Source organism: Solanum stenotomum, chromosome 5 (genome assembly GCF_019186545.1).
Source record: "Solanum stenotomum isolate F172 chromosome 5, ASM1918654v1, whole genome shotgun sequence".
In the NCBI taxonomy this organism is placed as follows: domain Eukaryota; kingdom Viridiplantae; phylum Streptophyta; class Magnoliopsida; order Solanales; family Solanaceae; genus Solanum; species Solanum stenotomum.
In genome coordinates this window covers 3,970,610-3,989,730 of record NC_064286.1, presented here as the reverse complement: position 1 = coordinate 3,989,730, position 19,121 = coordinate 3,970,610, and the positions used below count along the sequence as shown (strand labels likewise).

At 32.1% G+C, this 19,121-nt stretch overlaps 3 protein-coding genes across 3 annotated transcripts; all 3 read right to left on the bottom strand.

Annotated features, from left to right (window-relative positions):
* Window positions 1–1,646: 1,646 nt before the first annotated feature.
* Window positions 1,647–5,055, bottom strand: LOC125866234 (cytochrome P450 CYP72A219-like). Its single transcript, XM_049546569.1, has 5 exons — window positions 4,761–5,055; window positions 4,319–4,536; window positions 3,384–3,625; window positions 2,504–2,885; window positions 1,647–2,263 (listed from the first exon to the last, which is right to left on the bottom strand). Exons 1-5 carry the CDS (start codon window positions 5,053–5,055, stop codon window positions 1,835–1,837), a joined length of 1,566 nt encoding a protein of 521 aa, XP_049402526.1. The 3' UTR covers window positions 1,647–1,834.
* A 2,541-nt stretch (window positions 5,056–7,596) lies between these two features.
* LOC125866221 (cytochrome P450 CYP72A219-like) lies at window positions 7,597–10,938 on the bottom strand. Its single transcript, XM_049546542.1, has 5 exons — window positions 10,647–10,938; window positions 9,610–9,824; window positions 9,189–9,421; window positions 8,716–9,103; window positions 7,597–8,103 (listed from the first exon to the last, which is right to left on the bottom strand). Exons 1-5 carry the CDS (start codon window positions 10,921–10,923, stop codon window positions 7,678–7,680), a joined length of 1,539 nt encoding a protein of 512 aa, XP_049402499.1. The 5' UTR covers window positions 10,924–10,938; the 3' UTR covers window positions 7,597–7,677.
* Window positions 10,939–16,178: 5,240 nt separating this feature from the next.
* LOC125865438 (organic cation/carnitine transporter 3-like) lies at window positions 16,179–18,273 on the bottom strand. The gene is made up of 2 exons (XM_049545636.1): window positions 17,476–18,273; window positions 16,179–16,976 (listed from the first exon to the last, which is right to left on the bottom strand). Exons 1-2 carry the CDS (start codon window positions 18,265–18,267, stop codon window positions 16,323–16,325), a joined length of 1,446 nt encoding a protein of 481 aa, XP_049401593.1. The 5' UTR covers window positions 18,268–18,273; the 3' UTR covers window positions 16,179–16,322.
* Window positions 18,274–19,121: the final 848 nt, after the last annotated feature.

The following is a 19,121-nucleotide window of genomic DNA, read 5'->3' as shown; positions in this document are numbered from 1 at the left end:
TTGAATATATTATTTTTATTCATAATTAATATTTTAAGTTAAAGCTTTGTATTTGAGTTATTGATTTTATTCAGTTTTTAAGCTTTGTATGCTTGAATCAGTTTTCCGCTTGTAGTCAGCCAGGATGAGGGTTCGCTTGGGGACCAACAATGGTTCTCGAGTGCCGGCCATGTCCAGGGTGTAGGCTCGGGTCGTGACATTCCGATCTTGTTTTAGCCTTTTTAGGCGTTGAGTTAGTTCCTTGTGACTTTCACGGATGTGNGTCGTCGGTTAGAGAAACTCCCACAGAAGTTATTGTATTTTTATATACATCAGTTAATTGTATTTTCATATACATTTCAGAGCTATGTTGTATCCTTGTTATATACACAGAGTTGACATAATGTTTTTAAACAACTTTTCTTTATATTGCACTTGTTTTAAACTGCTTTATATTGAAATAAGTTCAGTTAAGTACCAAGAGTTGAGTATTTCGGGTTGAGTACCTTAAGTTGAGTAACTTGAGTTGATCTGTGCATCATTGAGTCGAGTATCATATCTTTGAAGTTGAGTATCATATCTTTGAGTTGAGTATCTAATCTCTGAGTTGAGTATCTTATCCTTGAGTACTTCTGAGTGAGTAAGTTTGAGTAGTTTTGAGTAGTTTGGACTCTTCCTTGAGTTGAGTAAAATTGAAAAGAGGTAAATATGTTTCCTTTTTATCAAGTTTCAAGCTTATGTTTATGTTTTAGAATTCCTCTTACATGCTCGTACAATCTATGTACTGAGCCATTTGGCCTGCATCTTCTCATGATGCAGACGCAGGTATTTAGGATCATCAACAGGAGCTTCGTTGATACATCCGAAAGTTCGAGTTAGCTATGGTGAGCCTCCTTGTTTTCGGAGGATTTCATTTACTTTTCAGTTTAGTCAGGATGTCATGGGTCTTGTCCCAACTTCCATCTTTATCAGTCAGAGGCTTCATAGATGGTCAGTATAGTTGAGAAGTCTGTATTATTCATTTATTTTATTAAATGTTTTAAAGACTTAATTTGCCTATTTTATGGCGAGTTGAATATATTATTTTTATTCATAGTTAATATTTTAAGTTAAAGCTTTGTATTTGAGTTATTGATTTTATTCAGTTTTTAAGCTTTGTATGCTTGAATCAGTTTTCCGCTTGTAGTCAGCCCAGGATGAGGGTTCATTTGGGGACCAACAATGGTTCTTGAGTGCCGGCCATGTCCAGGGTGTAGGCTCGGGTCGTGATATTCCGAGCTTGTTTTAGCCTTTTTAGGCGTTGAGTTAGTTCCTTGTGACTTTCACGGATGTGTTCAGATATGTCCAGATACATTTATCTCAGGATACATTGTATCCAAGTGGATTTGCATGTATTTGGGATACATAACAAATCTCACTCGCCTCCCTCACCTCTCTCCCATCTCGCTCACCGCTCTCCTATGTATCTGGTATCCCAATACATGTGAATCACGCCAAATACATACATATAAATGTTTATAGTGTGTATCTAGCGTGATTCACATATATCTGGAATACATAACAAACTCTCGTTTGCCTCCCTCCCCATCTTGCTCGCCTCTCACCCTATTTTAGTGTAACTGGTAGCAAAAATATATGTATTGAAATGTATCTTTCTCAATATATATATGATAACAAAACTCTTAATTAGTGGAAAGATACATAATATTTTGAAATATTTCCAAGCAAGTTGCATTAAAAACCACACAACATAATTATATTGACTGAAGTGTATGATCTATTACAAGAAAAACATGTTCACACATATATAGTTGATAATTACAATGATATAAATCTAATAATAAGTTCCAAATGATCATTTCTCCAACTTGTACAAAACTAAATGAGCACCATATTGAGGTTGAAGCAATAGTGGATGAGGAGCATGAGCATAAGATGGAGAGAGTCCAAAGGAATAGTGTTTGAGAATCATGGCCATTGCCATTTTTGCCTCTAACATTGCAAAGTTTTGGCCAATACATATTCTTGGACCCCAACTAAAAGGAAAAAACACAAGTTGTCCTTTTGTTGTTTTGGCTACTCCATCGCTAAATCTCTCAGGATTGAACTCCATTGCATCATCTCCCCATATTTCAGTATCATGATGCAACAAAATTGTTCCCAACAAAAGTTGCACCCCAGAGGGTAAACACAAATTCCCTAGCTTTGTGTCTTTGGTCACCACTCTATTAATAAAATATCCTGATGGATACAACCTTAAAACCTCATTTAAGATCATAGTAACCTATTAAAAAGAAAAATATCACTAGTGATTAGTGTCATCATGACAATATATAAGGGGTACAAATAGTTGAATATTATGTTAAGAGTATCTTTAGGCTGACTTAACAAAATAAAATAGCACTCTCTCTATAATGTGCGGTTATAAATGATCTCCCTAACGATATATATATTGAAAAATTCTAAAACTAAAATGTGACATTCTTTTTTTATACAGACTAAATATAGATATTTATATACTTACCACTTTTAGGTTATTCATCTTGTCATAGTCAAATTCATCACTTTCAAACACTTGTAGAACCTCTTCTCTAGCTCTTTCTTGCCAAATAGGATATTTGCTCAATAAAATCATTGTCCACACAAGTAAAGCTGAAGTAGTCTCTTGTCCAGCAAGATAAAATAATTTACACTCTTCAATCACCTCATCAATGCTCATACCAAAATTTTTATGTCCATATTGTTGTATTTCTTGTAAATTGGATGTCAATAATATACTCAGTAAGTCATCATGTATTTCTCCATCTTCAATCATCTTTATTCTTTTGTTGATGATTCCTAATATCAATGCTCCGACTTCATTAAAGATTTGTTTCATCCTTCTATTTGTTTTTGTTGGTACAAACCTATGGTTAAGTCAAGAAATTAAGTAATATGAAGTTGAATTCAAGAAATGTTTCGAGGAAATGATCTTCTATATTCACTTATAATTTGAACAAAAGAAAATGTCTTGATGAAGATTTCATGCATTTTTTTTTGTTGATCTTCTTTAGAAAAGGTCATATAACTAAAATAACATTTATAATGGACTATAAAATCAGTCCAAAGATTCGTAACTTATGAACAAGTTTTTTTGTAAATGACCTTTTTATTTCTCTTGCAACTTATGGACCTTTTTAGATCATTGTCTAAATATCTCTTTTAAGCTACCAGAAAATCTTATGAAAAAAATGTTAAAACACGATAAAATATTTTATAAGTAGCAAATGTTTGACGACTTTATAATAATGTCCTTATATGAGCAAACATTAGCCTTGTGTATAACGTTGTTTGAAAGGATAATTTTCTAAGGATTATATTTGCGCGACTTTAAAATAAAGACAACATTTAAATAGTAGTTGTACCTCCATCCTGGGATGTATAATGAACGTGCTACTTGTAAAAGTAGTCCCATTTGTTCCTTTTGAAGTTCAAAAATCTTTTTTCCTTCTTCATAACTACTACCAAATGCAGTTCTAGAAATTGCATCACTTGTCAAAGTTTGAAGATATGGCCACACATCTATCTCTGATCCTTCTTTCGAGATAATTTCCTTCCATTTCTTCAACAACTCCGAAGAAGTCAATTGAAATGCAGGAAGCATATGCTGCACATAAAGCAATCAATAGCAGAGGCGAATTCAAAATCTAAAGTCAATTGGTTCAAAATAAGTATGAAGTTGTTATATGCTTATATTTGAAATATTTTTATGTATGTACACATAGATAGAGGTGGATCCTGATTTTGAAGTTTATGAATTTTTACAATGATCTCAAATTAACATAAAATGATAGTTAGATTCATAATCATTTATTTGCAAGTATATTTTATAGATTTTTTTTAATACCAATAAAGGGTATAAACAAAAGTGATTGTGTTCGCGTGAACTCATACCTTAATTAAGGACTAGATCCATCCTCGTGACAGAGATGGATCCATGATTATTTGAACTTTATGCTTTTCTAGATTCTAGAATAGCAACTTTAAATGCTAGTCAATGGATTCTAAATTTAGTTTATGTACATATTTACTAAATTTCTTATCACATATACATGATTTGTGCCAAAACTATCAAGTTCTGTCTAATGCTACCTCCATCGTTGTACCCACACATAGTTGGAACAGAAAGCAATATATTTAATTCAACCTATGGAACTCACCATAGATAATCAAATGAGTTTTAGTTTATGTAACACGATATCCAACTTTAACTACCTATACTTATAATCTGATGATATCGATGAGAATATCTCACACAAATTGAAAGGACATATAGCTTCATAGTAATAAATAATAATACCTTCAATTTGTCAAGGTGAAAAGCAGGATTGATTATTCTTCTATGTTTGGCCCATTTATCAGCTTCATAGCCAGCAAGCCCATTTGCTGCCAACCTAGTTAATGGATTGCCAGGAGGCTTTTGATAAATGTAATTCTTTGTTAACACTTCTCTTATAAGTTCAGGGTCCACTATAACCACAGCTGGTCTTGGCCCATACCAAGCAAAACAATTCTTACCTACATTTAAATTAAAGATAGTGAAAATGACTTGGACTGATCAGTTTATTCAAGTTTAAGTATCTATTTGTTCACACCTAAAGTTGAAGGGCATGAATGTTAGTTGAAGTCAAGTTAAAGGGAACGTTTATGTATTATGCCTGTTATAAACTGCATCATTCTGAATCCATAAACTTCAAATCCAACTATTGTATACCTAATAGTAATTAAGGTTGAATACATACCATAATTATTGATGGTTTTGTGGAAGAAGGGCATGACTCTAGGCCAAATCATGTCATGTGAGAAATCAATAGGCTTTGACAAAGCTTCTTTTCCCATTTTCATCATTTCTTTCACATCCCCAAACAAAAACTTGTAAGAATTCCCCTTGAAACCTTGTTGCCTTAGGCATTTCTCCAACTTTTTTGGTTTGAACCAAACCCAATTCAAGATTCTCCATGCCCATCTCAATACTAAGATAATTGCACAAGAAAATAATACAAGACTTAAGTTGTAATAATTATATGGAATCTCCATACTATAGGCTTTATTTGATAGCTAGCTCTTTGTTCCTACTAGTACTAAATATATATACACTTATATAAAACAAGTGGATGATTAAGAAATTGCTTGACACAAACAAAATGATATTTTATTTGAAGTTGATGAAGCAATACATGTCATATGAGTAAAAACTTATTTGTATCAAATGTTTGCATCAAATCAATTAATAGATGCACATCATATGTATAAATATATAATAACATCAATTAACCATGATTTATTAATGTATATATATTCACTCTATTAAATTATTTAACTATAATAAATTACATCAATTTAATATAAACACTTGGTATGGATAAGTATTCATGTATCTTCATTTTTTTAATTACAATTCAAAGTCAAATGGAAATAGGGTCATCCTTCCAATGCTTGGTTGCTAAGTTTTAGATAAAAATATGAAAGTCAAAATGGTTAGCATATGAAATGTTATTTCCTCCCTTATTCTATTGTGGAAGAAAGATTAATTATTAAATTATTTTATCTTTCCTTGTCGAACAAGGATTATATTACTTCCTTTGTTTAAAAAATTATTACATATTTTTCTTTTAAGTTTGTTTAGAAAAGAATGATCCTTTTCTTTTTTGGATAATAGTATTTTTTAATTTCAATTTTCCACGTACTATAATAAAAATAATTTTTAGCGGTATTAGTTAAGTGCTATTATAGAATCAATGTCGCTAAAGGCTTTAGGGACATATATAAAGAGTGCTAATTAATTGCCGCTAAAAATACATATTTAGCGGCAATTAAGCTATTGTCGTTAATTAATTGCCGCTAATGATTGTTTTTGATGTATTGACGTAGCATGTTTAAGGTTACTAGATTAAAAAACATTTTGATACATTTGACATAACTTTAATTTAGAACCACAAGATTGAAAAGTTTTCTTTATTTTCTTAAACTTCATGCCGAGTTAAATTATGTTATTCTTTTTTTAAAGGGAAATAGTATTAAATATAGAGATAATTATAGTCTAGTGTTTTTGGGTGATTTGATTTACAAAATAGTAGATAGCTGTATATATTTTGTATGATATGCATATCATAAACTTGATATTTTAAATATGTAAAAATTGGTTTTCATATTTTTTTTTTAATAAGAAGTAATGTGTAGAATCTTTCTATTATCATTTTGTTTTAAAATATTTTAGGTTCTCTAGTTTATACAAAAAATTGTTAACCTAAAACTTATCCAATTGACAAACAACTTTCGATAATATTATTAAATATAATTCAACAAATTCTTAATTTGATATTATTATTGCATTAGGCATACGATATGATGATGTATGTGATTTCAGAGTGATTTTTGATCTTGTTCATGCTTTTTATTTTTGCATTTCTTTCATTTTGTTGGTTGAGGCTTACTGGCCCTTGTGGAAATATACAAGTGTCATCACCTTCATTTTTAGATCGTGACATAACCAGAGTTGCACCCCAGCTGGTAAACACAAATTTCCTAATTTTGTTTTTGTTTGTACAATTCGATTAAACAAAAACTTGTAAGAATTTCCATTGAAACCTTGTTGTCTTAGTTGTTTCTCCAATTTTTTTTGATTTGGAGTAATGGTGTATCTCAATGTATCTAACTTAAAATATGGTATAAATTATTAATAAGTGGGAATATATGTAATTATTTGAAAAGTATAGGTAAAATTAGTATATATGATATGGATGTATATCTAATAAGATAGTTTAACCTTTTAATTATTTTTTATTTGACCCACGAACAAGCCCAACCCACATTTCTTAAGCCACACTGGCCAATGGGCTTACTCGAGCCAATCTAAAAAGTCTTGTTCTTAAATAGGCTCCAAAAATCATAGCCAGACCCAACTTGATCAAATCACGAGTTGGACTTGTCCTGTTCAATGGGCCTAGTCAATATTGTCGGCTTTTGATATACGAATAATATCAAACAAAAAGGTCTTTTGAATGATATGATTTCATTAGTCAATTTAAATTACACCATCCAAAATTTAGGGGGAATAAATTATGTGAATCAAAATGGACTGAACTAACAAATGGGTGATGGGTATAATTCCAGTTCTCTTAATATCCTCATCATGAACAAGAGTAAAAACCATCTTTTTTACAACCAAAAAAATAGACTGAAGGTTCAAAAATACACCTAAAGTATCCTGGTTTTTAAAGGTTTTTACTCAAAATATCAGATGTTTCCTTTTTGTACCTGAACTATTACTAACTATTTATCAAAGCACACCTCAACTATCAGTTGTTCTCTTTTATTACCTGAAATATTACCATCGTTCAAGTAGGACAAGTGAACAACCAATAGTTGAAGTGTATCGTATCTCGATAAATATTTTGTGATAGTTCATGCAGGAAATTTGCACACTTGATAGTTTAGGTACGAAACTCAAAAAACTAGAATTCTCTAGGTGTGCTTTTGCTCCTTCAATCAATAAAATATAACAACCCAATACCATGTAAACAACAAACAAAATAGTGGTGTATATTAACAAAAAAGTAAACTAATGTGGCTACAAGAAACTCCAACAACAAAAACATACTCAGTGCAATCCCACAAATGGATTCGAAGGATAGAGTATACGCAAACCTTATCTGTATTCTATAGCTTGTTTAGAATTAGTTGAGCACCATATTGAGGTAGAAGAGTGAAAACTGAATAAGGAACATGAGCATAAGATGGAGAAACTTCAAAAGCAAATTGCTGTAGAATCATAGCAAGTGCCATTTTAGCCTCCAACATAGCAAAGTTTTGTCCAATGCAATTTCTAGGTCCCCAACTAAATGGAAAATATGCAAATTTCCCTTTTGTTGCTCTATTGACTCCTTCACTAAATCTCTCTGGATTGAATTCTTCAACATCTTGACCCCATATTTCTTGGTCATGATGCAACACTATTGTTGGCAATAGGAGTTGCACTCCACTTGGTATTGACAAATTGCCTAATTTAGTTTCTTTGTGTACCTCTCTTCCCATCAAAAAAATTGGTGGATACAATCTCAAAACTTCTTGGATAATCATGGTTACCTGTATTAAAGTAGAAAAACAACCATCTTAGAAAGAGTTGCAGACAATGTAAAGGAGGTTTACATTATCAAGCTAAGTCACCAAAAATATTGATATCTATAAGCAAGTCCATAAAAGTTGAGATTTGTAATCTGAAAAATAAGACATGTTATCTGTTGCAACTAGTTAAAATACACCAAGAGTATATATATGCCAAATCTTTTCAAAAAGGCTTATAAGGTAGGCATCCAACAATGATGTAAATGATATTTACACAATTAGGCTACTTATAAGGTAAACTTGTACTCGTGTGAGCTATAGGTCATTGATGCTTGCACCAGGGTAGCTTGCCTATATTACACCCCGGCCCCTTTGTGCGGCCCTTCTCAAACACTGTGTGAACACGAGATTCTTCGTGAAAAGGGATTTCCTTTATGCTACTTATCTTATGATAAATTAAACACTAATTGATAACCTGATAAAAAGGGTAAACGAGCCAACCTACTATCAAATATTGAACTATTCTTATAGTCTAAAAATACCTTTATATTGTTGGTGTATATATTAAATCGGTATTTTAAAAGAGTAGAAAGGATGATATGCAAAAACCTTGTAGATAGATCATGAACTTACAACTTTGAGTTGATTCAACTTATCATAATCAGGTATGTTGTTGCCAAAGACTTGCAAAACCTCTTCTCTAGCACGAGCTTGCCAATCGAAGTGTTTGCTCAATAAAATCATCGACCATACAAGCAAAGCTGAAGTTGTCTCTTGTCCAGCAAGATAGAACAATTTACACTCTTCAATTACCTCATCAATACTCATTCCGAATTTCTTATTTCCATGCTCTTGGATTTCTTTCAAGTTGGATTCCAATAATATGCCCAATAAGTCATCACTATTAGACGTCTCCCCTGCTTCAATTTCATTCATTCTCTTATTGATTATTCTCAATACTAGTGAACGTACTTCCTGATGTATACGGTTCATCCTTCTCTTTTCTTTGGTCGGCAGAAACCTACGATTCATTAAAAATATTATGAAAATAGCATTCAATCACAAAAAGAATTTTTCATGGCGGTTAGAATATGAAGGTAACTTACCTAATGTAACTTGCCTCTGTCTCTTTTACAATAATTTTGGCTAGTTCTTGTTGAAGTTCATGTATCTTTCTACCTTCTTCATAGCTACTTCCAAAAGCTGTTCTTGAAATGGCATCACTTGTCAATGTTTGAAGATATGGCCACACATCTACCTCTGATCCTTCCATCGAGACAATTTTCTCCCATTTGCTCAACATCTCACAAGTAGTCAAATGAAATGATGGTACCATATGCTGTATATTTTACATTGCGTTAGAGACAAATTAACAATCAGTATATACTAGAGTTGGCATACTGACAGTATAAAGAACTTTTACACTAATGGTGACATGTCTTATTTCATAGATTACTAATCTCACTTGTTATGAACATTTATCTTATAGAAGATCCGATAGTGTAAAGTATCGAAGCTACATCAAACCTTCAACTTGTCAAGGTGAAAAGCAGGATTGATGATTCTTCTATGTTTAGCCCATTTATCTGCTTCATAGCTCAAGATTCCTTCGGCTAGCAGCTTTGTGAGTGCAGGGGGAGGTTTCTGAAAAATATTACTCTTCGACAAGATCTCCCTTATATGTTCAGGATCCATGATGAGCATTGCTGGATTTGGTCCCAACCATATAAAAGAATTCTTACCTACAAGTAAGTAAAATATCATTAGTGGGAAAAACATCGAAGCGTTGTTGAATTCTCTTAACATAAGGGAAAGTTTAGCGTAACAACAAAGTTGGATTTCGGTTATCATCTATGTTTACTTGTGCTTCAATTATCACATTATTGTCATTAATGTACTTTATAACATCGAAGCTTTGTTGAATTCTCTTAACATAAGGAAAGTTTAGCGTAACAACAAAGTTGAATTTCGGTTATCACCTATGTTTACTTGTGCTTCAATTATCACATTATTGTCATTAATGTTCTTTCCTCTCTATGTTTTGTATTGTATTTAGAGAATATGTTTTTGTCAATCAGTCTAAAGCAACTATCTCTATTCTGTCCCGCTCAATGCACTACCACAAGAAGTTGGAACTATACCATTCCCATAATCAAGATTAATTATATACAATCTTGTGCTACAACCGTATCGATGACATGTCCAATTTCCATCTTAGATTGTGAACAAAAAATTTTATACTTATAATATAAGATTCGATGATTTAATGTTCTGTATATACTAAAACTCTATACATTCAATCATCTACTATCAGTGGCGGAGCTAGGATTTTTAATAATGGGGTTTAAAACCTGAAGAAGTATACACACGAACTAATTGAAGGGGATTTGACATCTACTATATATACATAAAAAAAATTTAACCATGAATAAATAGTAATATTTTCCAGGGCTTAAACGATATCAGTAAACAAACACATAAACGAATAGATGATCTATTAAAACTGAATAAATAATCATTATCTAAATGTACGGTTAATAGTATATATCCCAAACAACACTCACCATAATCAATGATTGTTTTCTGGATAAAGGGCATGAGTCTTGTCACAATATCGTGTGAGAATTTGATAGGCTTGGACTTAGCTTCTTCATCCATCTTCACAACTTCATTCATGTCTCCAACTAACAACTTGTAAGAATTTCCCCTGAAACCCAACTCTCTCAGGCATTTCTCCAAACCCCTTGGCTGCAACCACAGCCAATTCATAAGTCTCCAACTCCATCTCAAAAAAATAACTAAAATTATAGCAGATGCAATTGTAAGTGAAATGTGTTGCATCTTTGATTCTTTCTATGATGATAATAGATTGGAGAAATGGGCTTGCAAAATCTTGAATTTATATGCAGAATGATAGTAATAATAATTTGACAAATCAAAAAAAAGAAGTGTTTCTTCTTTGACTAGTAATGATCTTGATTGCCAAGAAAATCAAGATCTATGTATATTAATGTTGACACAGGGTAAAGAATTAGTGTAGGGGTTGAGGGGGTTAAGGTGTTCTGGCTGAAGTTTCGACTTCAGCTTTCACTTTTAGACAACTAATTATGTTATCTAATTTTGACATTCCTTAATAAAAACTTGTAAAACAGTGTAAACAACTTAGCTCGTTAATGATAAAACAATAACAAAACTCAACTTTACTTATATAAAAGTAATATAACTTTAGTGGGAAATTCTTTAACCGACAACCACCACTATGAGCCCTAGTGGTGATACAACGTTTTACCTCACGTTGCCCACGGACCATCCTATACCTTGCCGTGATATAAGACCTTACTTTACTTAGTGGATCCACTAGCTTAATCTTACGTGGTCATCTAAAAAGAATGACCCGTCAAGTCCCATGTTGGCGCATGGTTCTTATGGAGAATTGAGTTAATATGAACTCGTGTCCCCAATTCGGTGCTCAATACTACTCCCAAAAATACTTTGGCTCATAAGTGTCTTTAAACACATCTTTCTTTATTTGAGATAATTACTCAAAACTTTGCCTGAAGGCTCACTTGGAATCGATGTTCCTAGCCCAAAGGCTCTTTTGGAATCATAGTTCCCTTCTTACTCAAATATAAAAACATTTTGAAACTTCTTTGGGAATACTTAGTTCCCTAATAGATTTTGAGAAATGAACTCAACTTTAAACTCTTGACTTAACTTGAAACTCGATACTTTTTACTTGACTTGAAACTTGAGACTCTTTACTTAGCTTGAAACTCTATACTCTTTGCTTGACTTGAAACTTGAACCTTAAAACGAAGTTAAAACGTTCAATAAAGACTCTTGAGAAACTTTAAAGACTTGCTTTGACTCACTTCTTTAACTTCTAGACTTAACTCTTAACTTCACTTGACTTGGAAACTAACTCTCCTTGAATTGGAATTTGGATTCAAGGTATATGATCACACGTTTATGGATGACTCCTTGACGTTTAGAAGTACTTTGGAGTGTTGGAAACAACTAGGAAACATAGGTACAACACCAAGGAACATGCATGAGAAAGGGTGAAGTGAAAGGGGAAACTTGGCGTCCTTGGCGCTCTGCAAGGCGCAGAGCGCCAGCCCTCGAAGCTCAAAAGGGGCCTGCTGGCGCTCTGCTAAGGGCGCCGCCCCAAAGGCTGGACTTCAGAGTCCCTTTTGGGGCGCGCTGGCAGGCGCGACGCGTCAGCCCCTTCCCCAGAAAATCCGACTTTTCTCCCTCTTTTTCCCAACTCTAAACCACCCTAACTTCAAAGGTTTCAACCCCAAACACTAAGGATCACAAAATCCCTCAGCATACAAGAGATTCAACTCAAAAACACAACCAAATCATGTCCCAAATCAACAAGGAACTTCAACAACACAACCAACCTTTTCTCACAAATAAAACAAGTTTGGCGTGTGGGGGAAAGAACCAACCCAACACTATGAACTCACATACCTTACTAGGGATCACCCCAAACGATATCCACAACGATCTTGACGGACTCCTTGCTCCTTCTTCTTATTCTCCTCTTCTTTCTCTCTCCTCTCCCAAGCCCTAGCTCTCACTCTTTAAAATGAGACAAAATGATCCAAAAATCAGTCTAACACAACAATATAACCCCAAAAGAAATGGTTAGGGAAAAGACCAAAATACCCTTAAAATTTTCGGACTAATTTCCCTGCCAACTGCCCAACTTCCAAAGGGCATAACTCACTCATATGAACTCGGAATCGAGCAAACTCAGCGGCGTTGGAAAGATCATTCCACAAGCTTCGTAATCATAACTGGAACTACACCTAACTCATCCTGAGCTAGGAGTTATGGCTGGTCAAATTTGACCAAAAACTCACCTTTTTCCCATAACCAAATTTTCCAGAACTTTAAAATTCTTTCCAAAAATGAAAAATTCCAATTCTAAGCCTCTTCCTAGTTATTTCAAATTGTCGGATGTTACATCTCAAACATCACATCAACAATTAAACACGTTGCTTTTTATTACCCCTTTTTCATCATTAGAAAATAATTAATATGTACAAGTCAACCCATCACCAAGTCTCATTACCCCCAAACACATATCACACTGAAATACATGAATTCCATACACTTAACAAGGATTTAGAAATCCACTTGCCTCAATTAATCAACGATTCACTCCAGAACTTGAGTCTTCCCTTTTCGCTGAGCTTCCAAATCAGTGCAATCTATTCAAGTACATAATCACAATAAGATTTCGAAACTAACAACACCCATATTATTATGTGTCTAGTCTTGACTCAAAAACCCACTCAAATCTATAATGAAGTTCCTAAGCTCGATGTCAATTAACATGTCAACTCTCATATTCTCCGATTCAAGCCTAGAATTAAGTTCCAACTTCTCCTATATCATAAATCGAGAACTAGATCATCATATAAAAATATTTCCAACATGGATACAACCCACTAAAATAGTAACAATTATGCAGAAATTACACCCACACGCCTCCTTTTTATCACTATAGTTTTCCCAATGATTAATTGTCCAATAATCATCCCAAAATGGCCATTGACGGCATATCAATAATTTAATAGCCTTAAATGAATTTTCGCTTAATACCTAAGTCATCGTTACGTTGTAATGTTCCACTGTTTCTTGTCCCCTAAATTTTCTCAGTCACCAAGAACTATGCAGCAACATTATGACTTCACAACCATCAATTCCTTATAACTATTATACTAATAATATAATAATAATAAATGTTGATTGCCTCCACTAAACTCCAAAACCAATTAATGTTGGCATATGAAAGAGCATTTAATGCAGCTATATGCAAATTTGCAAGTATAACTTGAAATTGACTTACAGGAGAGGAGACGAACAATTCGCCCTTTCCCTATTCACGCTGCGTCCACACAAATGAGTTCTGCCTTCTCTTTCTTTTCTTTTCTAAATTATGATTCAATAATTCTCAACCCTAATAATTATTTTCTTATATGGGTCAAGTTATATTAAACTAATTATAAACTTAACCCATTAAGCATTAACTAAAATTAGTTATTTAATAATTCACCATCAATTAGTTCACTCTAGTTAAATGAATATTCAAAATTTTTAAAAATGACATTCCGGGTCATTACATAGGCAACACAAATTTAAATTAGTCGAGATTTCAAAATGAAATCAAACACCACATAGATGTCACGATCTAAACCGTTATGAGAGACACCCACACTAAATTTCCAATGGAAGAACCAACAGCCAACTCAATACGTAATCAGATAAACAATTAAAGGTAACAGCTAATACATAGTACATTTTTGTTTTTATCTTATATATTGTTTTTTAATACCTTAGAATAGCTAGGGTCGTTTGGTAGAGTGTATTAAAAAAAATAATGCATACATTAGCATTGTGTATTACTAATACCTTGTTTGATACTCTTTTCCAACCTATGTATATCTAATGGTTGCATTAGTTATACACCCTATTGTGTATTAAGGTGTGTAACCATGGATTTCTAGGTATTAGCAATGCAATGGTTTTAATGCATGCATTAACTCAATTGCCCCTCAATACCTTTTTTATATCTTTTACACCATAATAGTGAAGGGTATCTTTGCAAATAATTTTTTTAATGCAATGCATTCTATTTTTAATGCATCAAATCAAACAATGCATAAAAATAATCTATGTATAATTAATGCAAGTATAACTAATACATGCATTACTAATATATTCTATTTAACATTATTTTTATACACTCTACCAAACGATATAGTACAAATATTTTCTGACTAAAGTTTCATAACCATACATGATTAAAATATTATGATAATAATATGTTTTTAAACTTGAAGATAATAATTGAAAGTTGACCAAATAGTGTTTGGACATGTATTTAATAAAAATGGATTTTTTTGAAGTTTTGTGAGTGAAAATTATTGCTTTTACTTAGGAAAGTCAATGATAAAAAAAAGTAAACACACAAAGAATTTATGAGAAGTTTATACATATATACAACTAAATCTCGTTATAACAGTCATTGATTATAACAACATTTCATTATAATAACCTAATTTTTTAGAGAACTGATTTTTCATGTGACATTTTTACTTTTTTATAGGGATTGTATAGGGGTTTTGCATTGCATTTTTTATTTTATATTATTTTTACCTATAAGAAATCTGAAAATAATATACAAAAGATCTGTAATGATTATTTTCATTAATTCAAATTTTAAACCATTTCTTGAGATGACGAAAGTAAAAAATAATTGAGGAGATAAGAAAAAAAGAAGAATAAGAAGAAGGGAAATGGCAATCACAATAATACAGTCAAAAGAGGAATCATATAGAGGATCACTGATGCATCAATCACTTTTATATGAGAAAATTGATCAGAAACATCTAGAGCTCATCCAAATATTTTATCCTATATAAAGGTAAGTTTGATGCATTTGTCTGTAGAAATTTCTCATTTTTCTCCACATACCTCATATACTTCAAAAGTAGACCCCAACTCAATCAGTTATTACAGTTTAATTCACTTTGTTACAAAATAATAAAATCAATTTGATTTCTAATTTGGGTTTTTGATTTACCATAACTGTTTTTCAATTTTTAGTTTCTACTTTTGCGTCTTTAGTGTAATTATACTTTATCATGCAAAAAAATTGTCAACAACAAGAACAAACTCAATGTTATTTCATCAAGTGGAGTCTGAAATTGAGCGAGGTGTATGCAGATTTAACCTCTACCTTTGTGGGATAGAGAGACTGAATCTGATAGACCTTCGACTCAAAATTTTATTGAAAAATTGTCAACAACAAGAACAAACTAAATGTGATTCCACAAGTGGAGTCTAGAGTGAGTGAGGTGTATACACACTTAACCTCTACTTTCGTGGGATAGATAGACTGAATCTTCAACTCAAAATTTCTTTGAAAAATTGTCAACAACAAGAACAAACTCAGTGTGATTCCACAAGTGGAGTCTGGAGTGAGTGAGATGTACACAAACTTAACCTCTACCTTTGTGGGACAGAAAGACTGAATCTGATAGACCCTCAATTCAAAATTTTATTGAAAAATTGTCAACAATTAACAAGAACAAACTCAATATGATTCCGTCTGGGGTGAATGAGATGTACACAGACCTTTGTGGGATAGAAAGAGTAATGAATCTGGTAGACCATCGACTCAAAATTTTATTGAAAAAAATGCCATACTTTTACAACATTGATTAGCAAACAAATACACTTTCCTTGTACTCCTCTTCATCCATAGTATCACTCAATGTCCTTCCTTTAGTTTCTGGCAAACACAACACAAACAATCCACAAATTGCTATACAAATCCCAAAAACTCCATAAGAAAACCATCTATTTTTCCTCCCAAAAGCTACAAACATTGGACTAATTGCACCACCAAGAACCAATGCTTGTCTCACCATTGACACTGCTGAATTTCTAACACATGTTGGAAACAATTCCACAGTGTAAATTAACAAAACATTAAAACAAGTACATGCACTAAAAAATGAAAAAAGTTCAAACCCCATTTGTAACACTTTAAAATCATCATTTTGTACTATTACACAACATATGCTACATATTCCACTTAACATAGCAAATACTAATAGTGATTTTTTCCTAGTTAATTTTCCAATTAAGAAAAATGTTACTATTGATGCTGGTAATTCTGATAGTGCATTAAGTGTAACACTTAGGTATAGATTAAAAGGTAAATTTCCAACACCTAATGGCATCCCATAATATACCATTCCTATACCAAAACCAACCAACATAACAGATATAAGTCGTCTGAAAGCCCAATTTTTTTCGATCAACATCTTGATAGTTGAGTAGAGATTGATTGTTGATGACTCGTTCAAGTTCTGTATTAGAAAATAAGATAAGTTACTAGCTACAACAGGTAAAAGTTTCATACAATGACGATATATTTAACTTGCTCAAATTTATAGTTTAAGCACAAAAATAAAATAGAGAGGGGTTTGAACACATTAATGAAGAAGTACTCCCTTCATTTATTTCAATTTGTTTATATTAATTAGTTTGACTCCTCCACAAAGTTTTATGAAAAGAGCGAAGGATCAAAAATACACCTATAGTATCTTAGTTTTTCAAGTTTCATTCTTGAACTATCACCAATTATTTATCGAAACACACTTCAACTATCAGTACGATGGTGATATTCCAGGTATTAGGAAAAGGGGAACAACCGATAGTTCATGATGTGTGTTTCGATAAACATTTGGTAATAGTAATTAAGATAGAATATTGGACATAAAGAATATGAGTCATTCTTTTTTAAAAGGACTTAAAAAGGAAAGTAAAACAAACAAATTGAAACGGATCTAGGGAGTAATAACTTACATTATCATATTCTTGATCTTCAAATTCAAAAAAGGAGCCAAAGAAGCTCAATGTCAAGCTACTCCTTGTTGTAATACTTTTCAAAGTTGACACAAATTCCTCTTTGTTCCCTCTTACATAAAGCCATCTTGGTGATTCACAAACCAAAAAATGTACCAAAATTGAGTACAAAATTGTTGGAAGACATGTCCACAAATACAACACTCTCCATGAAGACTCTTTATTCAAAAAAGCAATAATTGGCAATGATAGAAAACCAATAGTAAAACAAACAAAACCAATTATACCAACTTGTCCACGCCATTGATTTCCTACTAACTCTGTTGACAAAACAAGTGCACAAGTCCCAATAGTAGCCCTTCCAAATCCACTCAAAAACCTCAAAAAAGAGTAAATCCAAATATTTGTTGAAATTGATGTAATGATTCCGGCAACTGACATGACAAGACATGAAAAAACCAGCATGTTTTTTCGTCCAAGTTTTGTGTCAGCTAAAGTGGATAATACTAAACCTCCAATAAGACAACCTATGAAAAATGAAGACGTTGGTAATCCACTGAGAACTAAACTCACACCTTGCTTCTGTAACGACCATTCATTAACGGCATGTGTGTCGGTAAAGACACTAATAAATGTTTGTTGTGCATCGAAAACCCACGATAGAGATACGAGGACAGATTGTAACAATTGTGCCCATCCAAATTCACCAATGCACCTTTCTATCGTCTCATCGAGCGTTTTCGATGTATTTTTTCGATTTAATAACAATGGTTCATATGATTGATCACTCATATTTTTTTTTTTGAATTTGTGTATAAATCAAAAGTGTGTGTGGATTTTGAGCACCTTGAGAACTTAGTTTTTATATGAAGAGAAAAAACACTAGTTGCATTTTAGTTTTTATTTAATTGAGGACCCACAAATTAGGCAAGACAATACAAGTAAAATTATGATTTGCTGGTATTCAACATTTAGATAATTTCATAAATTATTAATTTGTATTCTTGAAGGACCATATCATATTGATATCATGTATGAATGACAAGGATCTGATTGGACTTGATCCTTCAAACAGAAAAGGATAAAAAAAAATATTTTTAAATTATGTAAACTTGAAGATAAATGTTTTAAATTAATAATCTGATCCAAAATCATGTTCTTGTTGTTACTTTTGGGTTAAAATGTTTTTTTTTTCTCTAAATAAATGTATTATTTCTTTTCTATTAAAACACATCTTTTTCCTAACAAAAATATTGTAATACATCACTAATTCTCATTTAAATAACAATAAATCCTTTATTGTAATAAAATAGAAAATTAATATTTTACTGATTGAAGAAGGACAAGCATTTGCTGATATATATAATTCTACGATTTAAAACTAAAAATATGTAGAATATGATAAAATATTTTTTATTTTATTGGTCTTAAACATGAAAATTAGAATTTGAAAATTACCAAAAAAAGAGCCATCATACTTTTTGAAATAAACTAAAAAAATAAACAAATTAAAATGAAGGAAATATTACATTGTATTAATTCATTGTGTTTTGATGATTGACAAAAAAAGACGAAACACGTCAGTCAATATGGTCCAAAGGTGTACTGTCACGAGCAGTTAAATTCAAGAAAGCTTTTAGAATGAA

Excerpts from the sequence above, each read along its gene's own strand:
- LOC125865438 (XM_049545636.1), bottom strand. The coding sequence starts at position 18,267 with ATGAGTGATCAATCATATGAACCATTGTTATTAAATCGAAAAAATACA. Across the intron at positions 16,977-17,475 it reads AAGATCAAGAATATGATAAT|AACTTGAACGAGTCATCAAC; the intron begins GTAAGTTATTAC and ends TTTCTAATACAG.
- LOC125866221 (XM_049546542.1), bottom strand. The coding sequence starts at position 10,923 with ATGCAACACATTTCACTTACAATTGCATCTGCTATAATTTTAGTTATT. Across the intron at positions 9,104-9,188 it reads ACAGAGGCAAGTTACATTAG|GTTTCTGCCGACCAAAGAAA; the intron begins GTAAGTTACCTT and ends AATGAATCGTAG. Across the intron at positions 8,104-8,715 it reads AGTTGAATCAACTCAAAGTT|GTAACCATGATTATCCAAGA; the intron begins GTAAGTTCATGA and ends ACTTTAATACAG.
- LOC125866234 (XM_049546569.1), bottom strand. The coding sequence starts at position 5,055 with ATGGAGATTCCATATAATTATTACAACTTAAGTCTTGTATTATTTTCT. Across the intron at positions 4,537-4,760 it reads CAAAACCATCAATAATTATG|GTAAGAATTGTTTTGCTTGG; the intron begins GTATGTATTCAA and ends ATTTAAATGTAG. Across the intron at positions 2,886-3,383 it reads TTATACATCCCAGGATGGAG|GTTTGTACCAACAAAAACAA; the intron begins GTACAACTACTA and ends ACTTAACCATAG.